Source organism: Microcaecilia unicolor, chromosome 3 (assembly GCF_901765095.1).
Source record: "Microcaecilia unicolor chromosome 3, aMicUni1.1, whole genome shotgun sequence".
NCBI lineage: Eukaryota > Metazoa > Chordata > Amphibia > Gymnophiona > Siphonopidae > Microcaecilia > Microcaecilia unicolor.
In genome coordinates, this window is record NC_044033.1 from 198,752,126 (window position 1) to 198,773,870 (window position 21,745).

General features: G+C 46.7%; 1 protein-coding gene across 1 annotated transcript in view; it reads right to left on the bottom strand.

The window, feature by feature from the left end:
- PDE4A (phosphodiesterase 4A) overlaps nt 1–19,995 on the bottom strand; it is a 204,170-nt gene extending 184,175 nt beyond the window's left edge. Inside the window, exon 1 of the mRNA XM_030195292.1 lies at nt 19,709–19,995. Within this exon, the coding sequence (XP_030051152.1) occupies nt 19,709–19,995 (287 nt within the window). The remainder of the gene's footprint in view (nt 1–19,708) is intronic.
- Nucleotides 19,996–21,745: the final 1,750 nt, after the last annotated feature.

Here is a 21,745-nt window from a genome sequence, read left to right on the forward strand (position 1 = left end):
CCCTCCACCACACACCTGCTCTTCATCACTCCTCTTAACCCTCAGCTTCTTACCCTATTCCCCCCTCTCAGCCCTCCTCCCATCTTCTTTCTTCTCAGGGACAGAGCTGGGGATTAGAGCAGGGAGATAATGATAATGTGACTCACTGAGGTCACACAAAGGGAATCAGGGACAGAGCCGGGGATTAGACCAGAAACACAGAGAGATAATATGACTCAATGGGGTCATATAAAAGGAATCAGGGACAGAGCCGGGGATTAGAACGAGACCTAGAGAGATAATATGACTCACTGAGGTCGCACAAAGGGAATCAGAGACAGAGCCGGGGATTAGACCAGAGACCCAGAGAGATAATATGACTCACAGAGGTCACACAAAGGGAATCAGGGACAGAGAGGGGATTAGACCAGAGACCCAGAGATATAATGTGACTCACTGAGGTCACATAAAGGGAGCCATGAATGGAGCGGGGATTAGATCAGAAATACAGGGGATAATATGACTCAGTGGGGTCACATAAAAGGAATCAGGGACAGAGCCAAGGATCAGCATGTTTCTTCTCCGGTCAATGTCATGGAACAGAACCAGCGGGCTGCTCTGATGATTCTAAATTTACAACAGAAGCCGCCACTCATCCAGAAAAATCTACGGGGCGTTCAAACGTCATTTTCAACTGTCCTTCATCTCCTTTCCAGGGAGGAATAAAGGGGACCTTTTCTAGTACTAGAGAAGTCCCCTTTATTCTTCCCTGGAAAGGAGATAAAAGACAGCTGAAATGATGTCTCTGATCTAATCCCCGCTCTGTCCCTGATTCCCTTTGTTCCCTGCCACAGAAGTGATTGACAATATCCCCAATCGGACAGAAGCTAAGTAATCTACCCCAAGACGGCAAACCAAAACCCTCTACAATCCATGAAAAATCCCTCTGCTCTCAGAAGTCACACATCCCTGCGTTTTCCTATGTTTCCCCTACAAAGAATATTTAAATAAACTTAATTTGTCCTTCATCTGTAAAGAGAAAAAAATTACTCCTCAGGACATGAGCTTCTCCTGTGGCTTCGATTTTGCACTGTACCCTATTTACTGGCATCTGAGAGACGATAAAAAATCCGTGGGCTGAAGGATAATTAGAGTCTGAAGCACACGTTGCCTCTCTCCTTCTCCCCATATCAAAAATGCCATGTTTTTCCAAGCTATTTACTCCTAATGCACAGCAGGCACACGAGCATATCCCTGGCATCAAGGGCTGGTCTCCAGGTTTTAGTTAACCCTCCTCCTCCCCTGAAAACACCCATGCTTGTAGCTCTTCAGAAAATGCACCGAGGTACCTGCAAACGAGGGCAGACACCTTTACAGACTGAAATCTTACATAAGAACATAAGAGTAGCCATATACTGGGTCAGACCAATGGTCCTTCTAGCCCAGTATCCTGTTTTCCAAACAGTGGCAATCAATAGAAATAAAATAAAACATGAAAAAGAAAATAAGATGATACCTTTTTTATTGGACATAACTTAGTACATTTCTTGATTAGCTTTCGAAGGTTGCCCTTCTTCGTCAGAACGGAAATAAGCAAATCTTGGTAGATGACAGTATATATAAGTGAGACATCAAAGCAAACAGTGGCAGAAACCCAATTAGCAGCAACATTCCAGAATCCCAAAGAGTAACAAGATTCCAGAATCCCCAAGAATAGCAAAAATTCCATGTAGAACCCCAAAGAGTAGCAACATTCCAGAACCTCAAAGAGTAACAAGATTCCATGTAGAACCCCAAAGAATATCAAGATTCTGGAATCCTAAAGAGTATTAAGATTCCATGTAGAACCCCAAAGAGTAGCAACATTCCAGAACCCCAAAGAGTAACAGGATTCCGGAATCCCCAAGAATAGCAAGATTCCATGTAGAACCCCAAAGAGTAGCAACTTTCCATGCAACCAATCCCAGGACAAGCAGTTGCTTCCCCAATAGAAAAGCCAACCACCAAGGATAGAAGGTGGACCATTGAGGTTAATTCTTTTATTTGAGGAGAAAGCTGATATTGATGTTTATTGAGGTTTTAGTGCATTACCTCTGGATTTGAGCCCTCAACCCCTGACATATAAGTCAATAGTTTTAACCATTATACTACCTCAATGGTAATCACAGTAACACTATGTTCAAAAGAGGCTCCCGGATGCACCTTCTTGGCTGCTGGGCACAGCCATGGCATAGTGTGAGCAAAGCAGAGGTTCAAGGCCTGCCTCCAATCTTTAGAGTACATAACAGAGTGAGACAAAACATGAGAGCACTGAAGAAAGAGACCGAAAGGCCCATCCGTTCCTTGCCATGTTAGTAAGAACATATGGTGGCTACTGGCTATAGAGCATGGCCACTCGTAGGGCATCACTCTTCTGAAACTGCCTCTACCTTCTTAGACAGATACCCCCAAATTCTAGACATGGCGCCCAAAGTTGGTGAGCAGTTATAGAACAGGGCCAGTTACGTACATAATAGAATTATAATTGGCACATACCAATAACCATTGTTAATTAGCACTACTTGGTCACGTAATAGGCTTACGTCCCTATTCTATACACAGCATGCCTAACTTCTCTCACGCACAAGTGCAAAAGAGGTGTAAATAATTGGTAATGGGCACGTTGTGGAGTTCTGACTAACCTTGTGCACACCTTATAGAATAGTTGCATTTATGAGTTTAAGTGGCACACATAGGTGCCACCACCGATGCCAGCCATAGACATGGTATAACTGGTCGCATCTAAAGTTTGGCACATAACTATAGACTTAACACTAATATTCTAGAACAGATTTGCTGCAGCTCTGTCGTAATAGAATATGAGCTTAGCGCCCAGTTTTTGACACTTATCCAGGGCCGCCGAGGGGGCAAGGGGTGGGGGGACAAAATTTCCTGGGCCTTCCAATATCGCTGTCCTTCCCTCCTCCCCTTCAGAGGTCCTCCATTGTTTCTGCAGGCTGCCAGCAGCGTCAATAAGGAGAGCAAGTTAGGCTGGCGCCCTCTGCTGTGCCCCGCCTCCTGTGACACAACTTCCTGTGTCCATGTAGGCGACATACAGCAGAGAAAATGCTTCCAGGGCCAACCAGAGGTAGCTCACTGTCTTTACTGATGCTGCCAGCAGCCCGCAGAAACGATGGAGGGCCGCTGAAGGGGAAGAGGGAAGGACAACAGTGATACCGGACCATGGGATGGGGGGGGGGGGGGGATAAGGGTAAAAGATGCCAGCCTGTGTGCAGGGGAGAGGGACAGAGATGCAGACCACAGGGGTGGCGGTGGCCCTTAAGATTATTTGCCCCGGGTCCAACTTTGTCTTTCGGCAGCCTTGTGCTTAACTTTTCGCAACCTATATTGAATTTACCCTACAAGCACACTAGAACCCTCTGCCTTCCTGTATCGAACTCTTCCCCTTCTAGACAGGCCCAGCTAGGTGAGCAGCCCTTTGAGACCCCTGCTGTACATGATGATGGATGATCATCAGGCCCACCCACTCTGTAGTACCGCAGACCCTGCCTCATCTCATGCTTTATCGCTCTATCTAAGGATACTGGGAGCTTGTCCCAGCACTTTAACCATTTTTATACCCCACCTCACCAGAGGGGCTGTTCCACACATCTACTCTTTGCATACAGATATATCTCTCCCCCCCCCCCCCTCCTCAAAGTTTACCTCACTTTTCAGCCATTCACGTCGTAATCCCCTTCTGTGAAAACCTCCCTCCTACTGAAAAATAAGAGCCCATCTCTTTCTATAGATTGGATGCATTGGAAGAGCTCTATCGAATTCACAACTATGATAGCAAATCATGCCAGAAACCTTTCACAAATGTCAAACAGGAGAAGAAGACTGGATGCTTTCAATGCAGATTATATCATTCAACAATGATTGTCAAGAGATTTGGGTTGCATTGGGTTACATTGCATTGCATTGGGTTGAGTTGAGAAGGGCAGGATGAGGAGTTTCCTTTCCTTATCAGGGGATTTTAGTAGTGCAAATACCTATCTAAACTGTTGAACAGGTTACTTGCCTGTACTGCACTTGCTCGGAAAGGCCTTTTCCAGGCTTGTCTGAGCTGTAAAAGAGTAAATCCGTCCATGAAACAGTCAAATGACATCACCAGTGTGTGGCTGACTCATCCTGTTTGTTCATGGAGAAAGACTTTAATTGATCTCTCAGTGCTGGAATTTACTGCCCAAATGTACTGTTTCTAATGCATGATGGAAACTGTAGTGCTGATTTTAATGGATAAAATCCATTGCTTTAGGATGCAAGTTCAAAGTCAGGACTAGCCAAAAAAGTCTCCCTCTGGAAATGGGTAACATGGCAGTTCTGCAGCAATTGAATCGGTCCTGGGGGAAAACTCGATTTTCTGTGAGCTGAGATGTGAAAAATGCCTTTAAAACAGACCCCTAAAAAAGCTTGTCAGATTGTACGGTCCCTTGTAGGAATTCTCCAGCTGAGGGAATAGGAAAGGCCACCTCACTCTTGAACCACTTACACATCGACCAGTCTCCTCTCCAACGCCTCTGAAGCCTTCCACAATCTCCACCTCCACCTGGCTCTTCTGCCAGGGGACGACTTCCCTATGAGGAAAGGCTGAAGTGGCTAGGACACTTCAGCTTGCAGAAAAGATGGCTGAGGAGAGATATGATAGAGGTCTATAAAATAATGAGTGGAGTGGAACAGGTAGACGTGAATCATTTGTTTACTCTTTCCAAAAAGCTACAAAGTAGTAAATTTAATACGAAACAGAGAAAATTTTTCTTCACTCAACATGTAATTAAACTCTGGAATTCATTGCCAGAGAATGTGGTAAAGGCGGTTAGCTTAGCAGGGTTTTAAAAAGTTCTGGACAGCTTCCTAAAGGAAACTTGACTTAGGAAAATCCACTGCTTATTTCTGGGATAAGCAGCATAAAATGTATTGATCTTTTTCGGGATCTTGCCAGGTATTTATGACCTGGATTGGCCAGATGGACCGTTGGTCTGTCCCAGTGTGGCGGGGAAGTACCATAAAAGTCCATGAACAGGATATGCCCAAATCATATTTTTAATTCCATCTATACATAGTCTGCTTCTTCATTTCTTGGGTATCATCACTAAAAATCTTAGGAGTCGTTCTGGATGATGAGCTCTCATTCAAACTACATATCTAGCCAAGAAATGTTCTCTCTCAAATTGCACATGATTTGTTTCAGTGAAATCCGTATTTTCAAGCAAGGCGCTACAAATATTAATTCACTCTGTAATTATGAGTTGCATTGATTATTGTAACTCTCTGCTTAATGGGATTCGGTTGATTGATTTAAGGTGCCTTCAAATTACTCAGCAGTGAAATTAGTCAAAAGGTACAAAAAATTGGGATCGTGTTCCCCCATTGTTAAAAGAAGAACATTGGCTTCAAGTTTCCCATAGAACTACATTTTAAATTCTAGTTCTGGCATCTGTTATTTGAATGTGCAATGTGTGCTTATTATGCTAACATTGTATTATATCTCTGGAATTTGAATTCCAGTGCTGTTAAATGTGTAGATTTTGATACTGTTTCACGGTAGTTCTATTATTAGGCTTCAGTTTACTGTTTTCAAGTTTACCTCATTTAGGGACCCTTTTACTAAGCTGAGTAGGTGCCTATGCATGCCCAACGTGTGCCAATCCACATGGCCCTTGCGGTAATTTCATTTTTGACGAACGTCCACTACACGCATCTGAAAAATTATTTTCTGATGCGCATAGCGGAGACGCATCAAGTGGCATTCTACATGTATAGGTCATTACTGCCTGGTTAATGCGTGAGACCTTACTGCAAAGTCAATGACTGGCAGTAAGGTCTCAGACCCAAAATAGACATGAGGCAATTTTTATTTTGACGCGTATCCATTTTCTGCAAAAATTTTAAAAAGGCATTTTTTTGCAGGCGTGCTGAGAAATGGATCTGCACGCACCCAAAATCCTGCGCCTACACTCAGGAGCACTCTGGGGGTTAGGGGATAATTCTTGGAAGGTCACCTAAAGTGTGAATTCTATGTGTGTAATTGCCATTATAAAATACTAGCGGAAGCGCGCAGTCATTCGTCTAGCTTAAGGTGTGAGCACTGTCGCTAGCTCAATGCCCACATCTAAGAGCTGTCAGTGAGGCAAGTAACAGACACTATTCTGAGTGCAGAAGTGCTGGACACACCCCGACCCGCCTACACCCCACCCACATCCACACCTCCTCATAGCTGACCAGTAGAGAAATTATGCGCTAACATTATAGAATACTGATTAAGGACAGTTATATGGGTAACTGAAATTCAGTGTCAGTTAGTTCCAATTACTGACTATTAATGCCAATTAGCAGCTGGTAGTGTGGACTCTTGCTACTCTTTGGGGTTCTACATGGAATGTTGCTAGTCTTTGGGATTCTGGAATCTTGCTACTCTTTAGGATTCTGACATGTTGCTACTCTTTAGGATTCCAGAATCTTGCTACTCTTTGGGGTTCTACATGGAATGTGGCTAGTTTTTGGGATTTCGGAATCTTGCTACTCTTTAGGATTCTGAGATGTTGCTTCTCTTTAGGATTCCGGAATCTTGTTACTCTTTGGGGTTCTGCAATGTTGCTACTCTTTGGGATTATGGACTCTTGCTACTCTTTAGGATTCTGGAATCTTGCTATTCTTTGGGGTTCTACATGGAATGTTGCTACTCTTTGGGGATCTGGAATCTTGCTGCTCTTTGGGATTCTGGAATGTTGCTACTCTTTAGGATTTCAGAATCTTGTTACTCTTTGGGGTTCTGGAATGTTGCTACTAATTGGGTTTCTGCCAGGTGCTTGTGACCTGGATTGGCCACTGTTGGAAGCATAGTACTGGGCTAGATGGACAATTGCTCTGACCCAGTATGGCTATTCTTATGTTCTTAAGAGCAGAACTGGCAGTAACCTATAACCTGTGCATGAAAAAGAACACACAAGGTTATAAAATTAGGGGGTTAGATGATATACCACAAAACTACCTCTAGAGGTCGTGGCAGCCATGTTGAGGCCGGAGCTGTGAGGGGCAGGAGTGAGTGGGCATCACTCCTGTCCACAGGACCCCCTATACCACCAACTCTCTTAAAGTTAGGCCTATGGTGGTGGTGATGGGGTGTCTTGTTAGGGGATGGAGATCTCTTCAGGGGAGGGAGGGAATGAGGGAGGAGGAATCTGAATCTGGAGAGAGGGGATATGGGAATCGGAGCAGGTGAGAGGACCTACTTCCCCTTATGTGGAACCCAGTCAATATTCAGCCGGGGCTTGCCTAAGTATCTTCTGCGAGTCCCAGATGAATATTAGAGAATCCACATAAGATCCACCAGCCACCACATGCCATGAATACCCAATGTTGGTGCCCAGAGACACACTCTGGCACTGAGTACAGGAGCCTAATTCAACTAAGCAGTGATCAGTGTTTAAAAAACGACTTGGCCCAATATTGAAAAAAGCTGGAGCTCCTAAATTTCTGCCCTCTGTTTAGCCAAACTTATCTAAGTTTTCAGCTAAAAATTCACCTTAATTTAAGAGCTGAAAAGTCAGGCTAATAAATTCAGACCTGCCATTCATCTATATTTAGGAGCCCAGGGCTTCTTTCCCCCACCCTAAATCCACCTCTGTTACCACCCACTTTTTATGCATCTAAATTTAGGAGTTTAGTGAAATTTTGAGCATAAATTTAGACACTCAGCCCTAGTAAGAGAGGCCAACGTAAGAGCTTAACTCCGAAAGCTAAAAGTATAAACCTTTTAAATTTCGGGCCCAAAATTAATGTGGTTACTGGCTTTCCCTTAATTCTAAACGTGTTTGCACTTTACACACTTCCACAGCTAAAAGTCCGCCTCAACCACTTCTCTATCTGTTTTTTTCAAATTGTTTTAATGATTTTCTGATCTCTGGGGCCTTCTAATTTCTACTGGCCTGGGCCGCTGTGATTCTCTGAAAAGCCCTTAAAATCCTTAGAGGAAAAAGCAACAGATCCAGGGTGACATGGCTTGTGTTTCTCTGTCCTTGCCGGACCAGAGCAGAAAGTCCCTTGTGCTAAGCCTGACGCAGTAGTTGCGCAGTGAGGGTGAGAGGGTGGGGGTGGTACATGCACTAGGGGACGTGCCTAAGAATATGTCTGAAGACTTTTGCTTCTCGGATTGGAAATCCTGGCGAGAGAAGCACGCCAGATGGCTGTGAGTCAATTAGGCACGCAAGAAGCACCCAACAGAGTCCTCCTGTCATGGACTTTTCTCTCTCCTTCTCCGTTTTTAAACAGAAAAGACCATATTGAGAAGGTTATTAATAAACCTGCCGTCAGGTACTCAGCCCACTGGCGCCACGCCACACACTGGGTTTCGGATGATCCCCTTCCACTGTCAGATTGACCGGACACGTCCCAGGGTGGGAAGGGGGGGACCAAGATGGATGCAGAATGAGTAAACAGGTAACAAAGAAAGATCTTTTGGATTCAGAGGTAATTGAAGCCTTGAATGCTAAAATATCGCAATGTCATCCGGAGGTCCCAAAGGGATGAAGCCTCTCCTCAACAGGCAGGGGAGCTGTATGGAACCAGGAGTGCCACGGACACACGGTCCAGCTAGGGTTTGGGGAGTCATTTTATCAGCCTGACAGAGAGTTGTAAGGACAGTCGGGTTTCCAAAGAGCTGGGCAGCTCAATTCTTATCTCCAGTCCGGAGGGGAGGGGAAGCTCCCACTTTCTCAGCAAACTTCCCCACCTCAGTTCTGGGCATGAGCCAGCCTGAATGCCCCAATCTTGGGAGCTGGGATTTTTCTAATACTCAGTTCTTCTATCGGCCATGGTGCCCTTTGAACCTGTTTTCTCGTGAACGCTGCGTAATAAGGACAGAAAGGCAGCGCTGAACCCCTTGGTTTTTAATGCTCTCTTCTATTAGCTCATCATGAAAACCCTACAATGCAAAAAGATGCAGTCACTGCATACGTGTAAATGAGTGAGCAGCTCCCATGTCACGGAAAGGGAGCGACTTCTCTACCCCAGTGCTGGGCTCGCTGTCCTGCGCCTCCGATTAAGACACCTGTCAGTTTTGGCCGTAACCTTAGTCAGAGGCTACCGTACAAATGTTAAAGACCTGCTGTTTATGCTAGATAAGGGAGCGAACTGTACACCCACCCCTTAATAATCATAAAACCTCACTTCTCCCCCCCCCCCCCCATTGCTCATTGCAGAACAGCTGTGAGTCACAGCTCAGATCCTTGGCACAGTTAGAGCTTGGCGTTCTGTGTACCATGGCGTGTTTTGATTTCCAGAAAATACAGTCATCCAGCCTAGGGTATCCCTGGCAGATGCCACTCCTCCCCCCCCCTGGAGTGGAAAAAAAAAAAAAAAATAATGAGTGGAATGGATCGGGTGGATGTGAAGCGACTGTTCACGCTATCCAAAAATACTAGGACTAGAGGGCATGAGTTGAAGCTACAGTGTGGTAAATTTAAAACGAATCGGAGAAAATTTTTCTTCACCCAACGTGTAATTAGACTCTGGAATTCATTGCCGGAGAACGTGGTACGGGCGGTTAGCTTGACGGAGTTTAAAAAGGGGTTAGATAGATTCCTAAAGGACAAGTCCATAGACCGCTATTAAATGGACTTGGAAAAATTCCGCATTTTTAGGTATAACTTGTCTGGAATGTTTTTACGTTTGGGGAGCGTGCCAGGTGCCCTTGACCTGGATTGGCCACTGTCGGTGACAGGATGCTGGGCTAGATGGACCTTTGGTCTTTCCCAGTATGGCACTACTTATGTACTTATGTACTTACACCACAGTATCAAATCTGCTCCCCCCCCCCCTTCCTGCAGGATCACAGCACATAATCTTTAAAAATGGAAGGGACTGGGTGAGGGCAGTTCCCTCCCCCCACCACCCAATGCATTTTGCCTCTAGATTTCGGCCTATTTCCCAGAGTGCACTGGAAAGCTGTTAGGGCCAGGGGCCGCAGTATATCCCAACAAATTCTCCCTCTGGATTTTGCCCATTGTGACCATCCCATCCCCCCACCCCCAACAGTTTAACAGTACCAGCACCGCCTGCCTCTGGAAATCTATCAGCACTTGAGCCATTCACCCCAGAGGTGGCCTGCATCCGTTTCCAAAAAACACCGCAGAGATTCAAACAGAAGTAATGTGACCCTAAAAGTTGTCCTGGGTCATTCCAGTGCGGCACGCTGCTGCTTGCTGGTCCCATATGGATTCTCTCATCCCGCTTTGGTCGCAACTGGCTGGTTTGGGGTACATGAAGAGGACCTTTCTCTCCCCCACACCTGTCTTTTCATGTGGTGCGCAACTGGATTTTGGATTTAATTGTTCACATTTGCAAACCCCAGGGAAAAGGCCAGTTCTATTCCAAGTGTAGTTCATAGGTCCCTTCCCCAGAGAGCTTACAATGAGGGGAGGAGGGTACTTACGCATGCCTTGCACTTCTGACTGAGCAGAATAGCAACAATTATGCACATAACTGCCCTAGGGCATCACTGCTATGGAATATTTGTACACTGGCGTGTGCAAATGGGCGGGGCATGGATGTGTCTCCAATTTACACACAGAACATATAGAATATTATCAGTTACGCACCCAATTACCCCAGCCATTGACCTAGCGTAAAGGATGAAACTGAAATTAATTCTACAGATGCAACTTCAAAAAGATATAAACAGGATGGAGTCGGTCCAGAGGCAGCTACTAAAATGGTCAGTGGTCTTTGTCATAATGCAAATTTTTATTTATTTATTTGTTACATTTGTATCCCACATTTTCCCACCTATTTGCAGGCTCAATGTGACTTACATAGTACCGTAACGGCATTCGCCAGTTCCGGTATGAACAAATACAAGGCGTGAACAAGTATGTGGTGTGGTTGTGGTAGAATAGGGTTCATGTATGGTAGATACATTGGGGAACATTAGGGAGGAAGAGGGAGAGTTGGGGTGTGTCCATTACGTTCTTGGTTTTGTTGTGTAGCAGGTACTTTGGTTCTTATGTTGAGTCGGTGGGATATGCCTTTTTGAACAGGTTCGTTTTTAGTTTTTTCCGGAACTTTAGGTGGTCGTACGTTGTTTTTACTATTTTTGGCAGTGCGTTCCATAGTTGTGGGCTTAAATAGGAGAAGCTGGATGCATACGTTGATTTGTATTTGAGTCCTTTGTTGTTTGGGTGGTGGAGATTTAGGTATGTTCAGACTGAGCTCGTTGTGTTTCTGGTTGGCAGGTCTATGAGGTCTTTCATGTATCCCGGGGCTTCGCCGTAGATAATTTTATGGACCAGGGAGCAGATTTTGAAAGCAATGCGTTCTTTGATTGGGAGCCAGTGCAGTTTTTCTCGGAGGGGTTTGGCGCTTTCAAAACGCGATTTTCCAAATATTTGCCTGGCTGCTGTGTTTTGAGCGGTCTGAAGTTTCTTTATAATTTGTTCTTTACCGCCCACGTAGATTCCGTTGCAGTAGTCTGCATGGCTTAGTACCATTGATTGTATCAAGTTGCGAAATATTTGCCTCGAGAAGAATGGTTTCACACGTTTAAGTTTCCACATTGAGTGAAACATTTTCTTTATAGTGGATTTCGCTTGGTTCTCTAGTGAGAGGTTCTGGTCAACTGTTACTATGAGGATTTTCAAGATGTCTGTGATAGGAAGGGTGTAACCTGGGGTGTTTATGTTTGTGGGTTTATATGTGTTGTATTGGGATGAGATTATGAGACAGTGTGTTTTTTCTGGGGACAGACTTAAAGTTCGCAATATGTATTCTTTGAAAGAGAGGGGAGACATGAGAGAGACATTGCAATACCTATGTGGATTAAATGCACAGGAGGTGAGTCTCTTTCATTTGAAAGGCAGCTCTGGAACGATGGGGCATAGGGATGAAGGTGAAAAGGGACAGACTCAGAAGTAACCTAAGGAAATACTTCTTCATGGAAAGAGTGGGTGAATTTGTGGAAGTGGTGGAAGACAAAAACGGTATCTGAATTCAAGAGAGCTTGAGACAAGTAAATAGGATGTGTAAGGGAGTGATGGGGAGCAGGGCCACCGAGAGGGGGGGGGGGACAAAATTCCCTGGGCCCGGAGCAGGCAAGCTTCTTCTTGTCTGCTTCCAGGATAGGTCAGTCTTCTCTCAAAGAAGTTGGTCTTTCTCCTGCTCCTGCTGCGTGCCGCCTAGGACGCGGATGATTGCATTAACGTGATATCGCGTTAATGCAATCATCCGCGTCCTGGGCGGCACGAGCAGCAAGAAGACAGCAGCAGTCGAGAAGGGGCGGGGTGGCTAAAGTTGGAGCGGCAGCAGTCCGAGTGTTGGGGGATTGGGATGGCAACGGCGGCGGCCCAAGTGGGGGAGGCACAGTGGTCCGGTCCTGCCCTGGGCACGGCTGGGTCTCTCGGCTGCCCTGATAGGGACAGTAGATGGCATGGATGGGCCAATTGGATAGGTCACAAGCAGCAGGGCCGTGCCTAGGGTCTCTGGTGCCCCCCTGCAGACCATCAGTTGGCGCACGCACACCCCCACCCCCCATGCTTTAAATTTACCTCTCTCCACCTCCGACGTCTGCGCAGCATCAGTGAAAGCGCTGCCTGTCTGACGTCTCTCCACCAGCCTTCCCTTCGCTCGTTCATTCCTTCTGTGTCCCGCCTTCTTCTGACATCATTTCCTTGAGGGCGGGACACAGAGGGAACAAACGAGCGAAGGGAAAGCTGGTGGAGAGACGTCAGACAGGCAGCGCTTTCACTGACGCTGCACAGACATCAGAGGCGGAGCGAGGTAAATTTAAAGTGCCAGGGAATCGGGGATGGAGCGGAGGAGTAAGGTTTTTTTTTTAATACAACTTGACGGCGTGGCGCCCTTGAAGGCAGGTGCCCCCCTGCGGTGCTTACCACGCTTACTGTGTTGGCACAGCCCTGACAAGCAGGCTAATTTTCAAAAGAGAAAAACGTCCAAAAAGTGACTTAAGTCTGCATTTGGACTTTTATCTCACAAAGACGTCCAAATCAGTATTTTCGAAACCTATTTTTAGACGTCTTTCTCTGAAGTCCGTCAGAAGGATGTCTAAATCTCAAGGGGGCGTGCCAGGAATGTGTTCAAGGTGGGACTTGGGCATTCCTAAGACTTAGATGCCTTTCAGTCATAATGGAACAAAGCAAAAACGTCCAAGACTAAAACTTAGCCGTTTTGAGCTAGATCTGTTTTTATAACAAATAGCTGCACTGGGAATTGAACCCACTTCCCCAGGATCAAGGTCTGCTGTACTAACCACTAAGCTACTCCTCTACTCCACACAAGAGGTGCCCCAAATGACCAGATGACCACTGAAGGGAATCAGGGATCACCTTCCCTCACTCCCCCAAATCACAAAACATTTTTGCAAACAGCATTGTCAAAAGGAAAAGATAGACCTTTTTTTTTTTTTTTTTTAATAGAAAATGACCTTTCCTGTTATGATTTTGGACGTTTTACAAAAAATGTTCAAATTCAGACTTAGATGTCATATCCAAAAATGCCCCTTGTGCATTTGACTTGCCCAAAGTCACAAGGAGCAGCAGTGGGAATTGAGCCCATGTTGCCAGGATCAAAGCCCGCTGCACTAACTATTAAGTCAGTCCTCCTCTGTTTTGGACGTCTTTTGTTTGAAAATGGACCCAAAAAAAAAAGGACCGTCCATAGCATTTCTGAACACAAAAGATAGACGTCTATCTTTTTCGAAAATGACCTTCTTTCCTGTTTAGAATTTGAACGTTTTTGTAACACGTCCAAATTCTGATTTAGACGTTCTATCGAAAATGCCCCTCAAGGTCTTACATTTTTCTCTGTTTTTGTGTATCTACCAATGTCTACTTAGAAACATAGAAACATGATGGCAGATAAAGGCCAAATGACCCATCCAGTCTGCCCATCCTCTGTAACCCCTAATTCTACCTGTTCCTCAGCTATCCCACATGCTCATCCCATGCCTTTTGAAATTCTGGAACAGTCCTAGACTCCACCACCTTCACCGGGAGGCCATTCCACGCCTCCACCACCCTTTCTGTAAAATAATACTTTCTTAGGTTACTCCTAAGCCTATTCCCTCTTAACTTTGTCATATGCCCCCTCATTCCAGAGCTCTCCTTCATTTGAAAAAGGCTCTCTTCCTGTACATAAATGCCCTTGAGATATTTAAACGTTTCTATCATGTCTCCTCTCTCCCTCCTCTCTTCCAGCATATACATGTTGAGGTTCATAAGCCCGTCCCTATAATTTTTGCATTCAAGGCTGTTTACTAGTTTCGTAGCCGCCCTCTGGATCGACTCCATCCTGTTTATATCTTTCCCTAGGTGCGGTCACCAGAACTGCACGCAGTACTCCAAATGAGGCCTCACCAGAGACTTATACAACGGCACTATCATATCCTTTTTCAGTTGGTATTTCTAGAAACAGCGTTCCTGGTGCACAGGTGCCGTTATACAGTTAGTGCTCTGTGCGTGGTATCGCCGCGCTGAACTGGAGGTACCCAGTTATACACTGGTGGCCGGATTCAGGAACTAACTCCCAAATCTAAGTGCCGGAAAGATCCTGCTAAACTCACATTCTCTAAAGAGCACGCCACGCCATCACCCTTTTTAGAAAACTTCTCCCGTGTCCAACTGTGGGTGCAAGGACTTAAGCCTGCTGGAATCTGCTGTAAATCCTGGTGCACACATTTTTGGAACGCCCCTGACCCCACCCCTTGTGGGCGTGCAGCATCATAGAACAGCGTAAAGGCAGATTCGTGAGTAATTCCAAATTAGTACCAGTTATCACCAACAACTGATTGTTCACAGCTTGTTAACTAATTCATTTGAATGCGCATCTGCTCTGTATCTTAGGCAGTGACTTGCCTTTCCCAATGTCACCGGAAGTGGGATTCAAACCCCGACTTTGCTGATTTGCTCTCATCCACCAGGCCACGCCTCCACTATGAACGCTAACCAGATTTACTAATGCATGAACTGCAGTGGATTATTTGTAAAAGAGGGGAAACGTTACAGAGACGCCCATGACCCAGGAACAGAGGTAAAAAGTAAAGAAATGCCAGTATTAGGTAGCGATATTGCAGAAGGGCTGTCTGGTAAGGTTTGTCTCTTTGCGGATGATACTAAACTTTGCAACAGGGTGGACACCCTGGAGGGTGTGAATGACATGAGGAAGAACCTAGCGAAGCTAGAGGAATGGACCGATATTTGGCAACTAAGGTTTAATCCCAAAAAATGCAGGGTCATGCACTTGGGTCGCAAAAATCTGAGGGAATGGTATAGTATAGGGGTGAAGTGCTTCAGTATGCGAAGGAAAAGCGAGACTTGGGGGTGATTGTGTCTGATGACCTTAAAGCTTTCAAACAGGTAGAAAAAGTGATGGCCAAAGCCAGAAGGAAGCTTGGGTGCATAAAGAGAGACATGACCAGCAGTGCTGTTGTATAAGTCTCTGGTGAGGCCTCATTTGGAGTACTGCGTGCAGTTCTGGAGACCGCACCTACGGAAAGATATAAACAGGATGGAGTCGGTCCAGAGGACGGCTACGAAATTAGTAAGCGGTCTTGAATGCAAAAATTAAAGGGACAGGCTTATGAACCTCAACATGTATACGCTGGAAGAGAGGAGGGAGAGAGGAGACATGATAGAAACATTTAAATATCGCAAGGGCATTTATGTACAGGAAGAGAGCCTTTTTCAAATGAAGGAGAGCTCTGGAATGAGGGGGCATATGACAAAGTTAAGAGGGAATAGGCTTAGGAGTAACCTAAGAAAGTATTATTTTACAGAAAGGGTGGTGGAGGCGTGGAATGGCCTCCCGGTGAAGGTGGTGGAGTCTAGGACTGTTCCAGAATTTAAAAAGGCATGAGATAAGTATGTGGGATCGCTGAGGAACAGGAAGAATTAGAGGTTACAGAGGATGGGCAGACTGGATGGGTCATATGACCTTTATCTGTCGTCATATTTCTATGTTTCTAAGCTGCACTATTCAACAAACCAAAGCACAGAACATTTTAAAACTAATGTGGAGACACCCACATAGATTCCTCTGAGGTTAAGGCCTGTGGTTAAGGGCTGACCCCCCTCCCTTCCAGATCACAAATTGAAGCCCATATAAAATCTAATTTCAAAGGCAAATCCTATAGGCCAGAGCCACCAGATAGGTCAAGCACAGAGCCCCAGGTTGGGTCTGGTATTCTCAAAAGGTTATAAATAAATAAAAAGAAAGCGAGCAAGCGAGGGATAGATTTTAATGCTGTGAAGAAAGAAAGAAAGAAAGAAAGAAAGAAAGAAAGAAAGAAGCCTACAGTGAATTATCTAGAAGGAAATTGAGTTTTAACAGATGCCCAGTGAATTATCTTAATTCCCCACAAATTAATCAATTTCAGATTCCATTTTCTGTGATATGCTGCTGCAGATCTCGCTGAACTTTGCTGCCTCTTGGAAGGTTTGATTAATATCTCCCCCACCCCCAGAAATAACTTGCTCTATTACAACTGGAAACCCACTTTGTGATAATACACTGCTGCATACCACATCTCCTCAATCAACTAACCAGAGGCAGGAGAGGCGAAATGGAAAGATACTCCACCCACGGATCTATTAACAAAAATATTATACAGGAACCCTTTTCCCTCCACCCAGTGCAGTGTTTAAGCCTTTAAAATGTCACAAATCCTTGGCACCTGAATTCATTCACCAGGGAATAATTCAGAAGCTTTGAAATTCAAAATCCATGCCGGTGAGGCTGGGGGCACTGACGGGGAGCAGCCACGGTTACAGGGGCAACAAAAAGCCACAGAGTGAGCGGGGGGGGGGGGGGGGGGAGGTTATTCTTAATCCTCGCTGTCGGATTAAGTGTGGAACTTGGGAAGAACCCAAGAGGAAGATGATGGGAATCGCTTTCCAGTGGAGGAAGAGGTAATCACCACTGGAATGAAATTTAAACATTCTAGGGACAGACATAGAGGGTCTTGAGAGGAACAGGGATGAAAGAGCTGGAAATAGGCATTGGGAGGGGGGGAAGGGTAGGGTTGCCAACTAGATCCAGATTTGCTCGACAGGGTTGATCCAGTTCTGGGCTTACTCCATCGCATGCAGGGGACTTTGTGGTTCTGATTTCCCCATTGGATTCCCTAAGAATGGACTGGATCAACCCTGGAAGCATAGCTAAAGAGAATCTGCTGTACTGAGGGCCACTTTCCCAGGATGCTTGTGTTGGCCACTGATCAACAAATACTTTGGTGAATCTGGCCCTTAACAAAAGCTCAGATATAATTTGGTATTTTCAGACTGCCTTTCAAAATGCGTTTTTTGTTCCTAATTCAGGGGATTTACAACATGATTTTCAGACAGACAATGGTCCCTATCCTGGAGAGTTTACAGCCTAAGCAGCTGAGATAATGAAGAGAAAGTGACTTGCCCAAGGTCACAAGGAGTGTCAAGGAGGAACATGGGATTTGAACCCCAAAGTTCTTTTCTGGGCAACACTTCCTTCATGCCCACAGTTACAATTCAGCTTTGGACAAAATGTTCTTCCCAGCTCCCCCCCCCCCCCCCCCCCCCCCCGACCAGTCTGGTTTCTCCCAGAGCTTGTATAGGAGATTATTAATGAGGGAAGACCCTCAAGAGAGATCCCCTCTACCCTGTAGGTCCAGAGCCAACCCTGGAGTCTCCGCAGGCTGTATTACCTCTAACCTTGTACCACTGCCAAAGCTCACCCAGCACAATTCTCCATACTGCGAAAGCCCCCCCCCCCCCACCCACCCACCCACCCCGGCTGCTCTTCATCTATTTACCAGGGTAACGGCAAAATAGGTCAAACCCAGACAGTAAAAATCAGAGATCACCCCTTCCTTCCTCCCTCTCCCTTCGCACTGTGTCATCTGTACCCCAGAATTTCCAGGGGTTTATATAATCACCCTCACCTGACAATGAACCAGGCTTGCTATTGCTCATTTATATTTTGGGACAGGCGGGGCCTGATTATCCATGGGTAACTTGCATGCAACCTTTGCAAATAAATACAGATTAACTGGAAGAGAGCTAATGTCTGTTTTCATATCCATTTTGGGGGTGAAGGGGGGCCCTGCTCATTGCTTAACTGTGTACCTACTCGGGAAATAAAAATGAATCCACTATCGGGTTTGAAAGCTGGCTCCCAGACCTCCAGGATAAGACCTAGCGCTGGCGCACAGGTGGGTATCATGCCTGACACCCACAACCGCTTCCAACGCCTGGACACTGAGGGACAATTTCATAACAAGGAACCATGGTAAGGCGCCATAATAACGCAGGTAGACAGCTTATTCTAGTCCAGTCCGGTCCTGGAGTACCCCATGAAAGAGATTTGCGGGGGCAGCATATGCAAATCAAGTTCATGCATATTCATTGTGGATACCCTGAAAATCTGACTAGCAAGGGCTACTCTAGGTGTGCAAACCAGCATCGACACGCATGTTTCTGACAGCTGTGTGGGTCATGTAAATATCAGCGCCCAAGGGCGATATTTATTCTTGTGACTTACATCATTCTGTATAAATGTCAGCCCCTCCCCTATGAGCATACCTCTAACAACTGCGTGCTGTGCCTTTCAAGCATATAATTATAGACTGGGGCAGAGGCTTTTGACCAAGTCCTCGGGACACACCTAGCCGGTCGGGATTTTCATGATGTCCCCACGGACTGGGTGGAAAATCTTCAGACTGGCACCTAGGCACGGTAACCAGTGCCCGTAGCGAATGCTACGCCACATGGAAGGCACTTTTCGATAAATTTAAATACACAAAAGGCGTTTACGTTTAGGCAGATTTTGGGGGGGGGATCGGAAATCAGACCACTGGGACCCTAGTGCCTGTGTGAGGAAGGACTTCCAACAAGCACCTTCCCTCCAGATCTACAAACCCCCTCCTGCTGCAGGACCCAGTTAAATCATCTCTCCCACCAGCACCGGTGTAAAATCTGGGTATTCCTACATCTAAGTGCATAAAACCATTACGGGCATCGTTCTCCTAACACTGAGCTGCCCTTTTCCAAAACACAGCTGCTTTTGAACGGGGCACCAGGGGGGTTAGGGTTCTGCACCCAAATCTGTCCATTCCAGTCCCTACCCCGTCACAGTTTCCCTCTTTATTAAGCCATCTTCAAAATAAATACATAATTGGGAAACCACCAACACCAACCTCTACAGCTGCTTGGGTGCTGCCACCCTCCTCCTCCCCCTTCACCTTCATCAGCTACTGGGGAATAAAGCTTGAAGGACAGATTCCTGCTTGTTTAAGGAATTACAAAACATCTCATTAAACACAGCTGTTAAAATAAGCCTTCTGTTTGGGACAGCCAGACACAAAATATTTACAACCCACAAGGCGCATCCAGCATTCCCAGTTCCAAACTCTCAGATCTATCTACAGTTTCAGGCACTGAATAAGTGGACCAAGTGGATTCCCACCCTCCACACCAGAAGGAGGGTCCTGCAGTTAGATAACCTCTGTATTAAGGACATACCTGCTAGCAGTGTTTCTTAGTCTTTGGACTTTATTCAATGAAGCCCCCTCTCCCGACCCAATAGTAAAAGTCCTTTGAATTCAGAACAGGGGACATTGGAATATGGCCACATGCTTGGATTAGCTAGACCCCAAAATCACAGTAGGGGTAGGAAGAGGGGAAGCCCAAAACTTATGAAGTCCTACCGCTTATGAGTCCCGTGGCTGGTGCTGGTGGTCCCGTGGAAAGACGAGGGCCAGGACATGCGGGTTTTCTTCAGCCCGGGTCTGTCGCTGGTGTCCATGGCGTCGGCCCGCTCCATCTGCCGGTGTGGGTGGTGATCGGTATCCGAGTAGCCCCGGTGCTTGATTTTGATGGGGGTCCGGGGTTGCCTCCAGAGGTGCTGGGGGGGTTTCAGGGTAGCCTGTCCCTCTCTGGGCACCGGCAGGGACAGGGAGAGAGACTTCTTGGAGCAAGGCGGTGGTTCCATCATAGTGCAATCGATACCCCCCCCCCCCAAAAAAAAAAAAATTGTAAGAAAAAAAAAAGCTAGATTTAAAAAATGAAAAAATATATATACATCTACATTTCTATAGAAAAAAAACCCCAAAAAAACCAAACGTTTGTGATCTCTGCAACTGAGTCTGAGATTCTCTGTTCCTGTTCAAAGGGATTTAAGGATTTAAAAGGTCACAGTGTGAATTCCACTTTTGGGAAGAAAGAACGAATTCCCAGAGCCTCCATCAAAAAAAAAAAAAAAAAAGGCAAAATCTAATACAAACAAACTCGTTTCAGATATGCAAAAAAAAAAAAAACAAGAAACCCCAAAGTCCGCGACCACCTTCCCCCGATGCCAGAGAGTCAGCCCGAGCAGCAGCAAATCCCGAAACCGGTGTCGGCTCCAGATCATGGTCCAAAAAACCCCCCAACCCACCACTCCCCGAATTCGGTTCGGTCCATTATTGCTGGTGAAAGAAAAAAAAAAGATAAACTGTTTAAAATCCCCCTATCCCAAGTCTTGTTATTGCAAAAATAATTAAGTGGGGGAGAAAATGTTAACCCCCCCCCCTTCCAGCTCTTATTGCTGAAGCCTTCCGGTCCCGGAGCTTTCGCTGCTCCCTTTGCTCCTTGCAGTCTGCGTCCAGCTTTGGGAGATCGCCTTGCACCGGTCAGTTCTTTTTTGGGTGCAAATGCCAGGACCCCCACCCCCTCCCCGCAGCCTAGGTAACAGAGCCAAAGCCTCCCTCCCCAAGGCGATCGCTGCCTTCCAGCCTCCCCGGACTTTTTCTGCCCACTTCTTGCCACTTTTACCTCCCTCTTGCAACAACTGTCCACCCGGGGGGGCTGCAAGGAAGGTCACTGCCGCCTCCTATTGCTCCTGTCGCGGGCACTGTCCGCCGATCGCTGCTCACCCTGGTAGCTGCTTCCCCTGCCCGGGCTGCTCCTCGGCGGTGGCTGCACCATGCCAGCCCCGGCCGGATGGCATCTTTCCAGGATCAGGACCAGCGCCCCGATCTCCGTCTCCTGGACCGGGGAGTCGGGCTAATGCACGCGCCCCTTCCTCTGATTGCCTTTTTTGGGAGGGGGGGGGGGTTAATTTCGTTGCAAGTTCCCCGGTGCTGCCTCGGTTGCAGCAGCGCTGCTCGTTCCCTTCCAGCTGACAGCTCGGAACGGGGAGGTGTGGAAGGAAAGAGGCGGGGGGAGGGGAAGCGCCACCACGTGCCGCCCCTGTGTACTTTAATTATTTCATCATCATAATAAAAGCCTGGCCCCCGATTGGTTCCCAGAGTGCGGGGTGGGCTCGCGCGCCGCCCAGCTGGGGCCAATCGGGAGGACAAGAGGAGGGAGGAACGCGAGCTCTCTTAGAGCTCACAATGGGATGGAACGTTGAGGATTGCCAGGGGTTCTAGAGCGAGACGGAAAGATACAGGAGGTGGAGATCGCAAATTAACACTTTCCCCACCCCACTTCCAGTGCCCTGCTGGATTTGAGTGGGAAACAGATTTGTGCTGGGAAAGTGTTGGCAGCCCAGACTAGATGCTTTTGTTCCGTCTGTATCCCTACTTGCCGTCCCCCCCCCCCCCCCCCACGCCCCAAACTCTAAACCATAAGTGTGCATGCTAGGGAAGCTGGGGACCAGATATTAAGATTTGCCCCCCCCCCCCCACACCCCTCCCCCCCCCCCCCCCCCCCCCCCCCCCCCCCCACCACCACCACCACCACACCCTCACCTTCTGGGACTT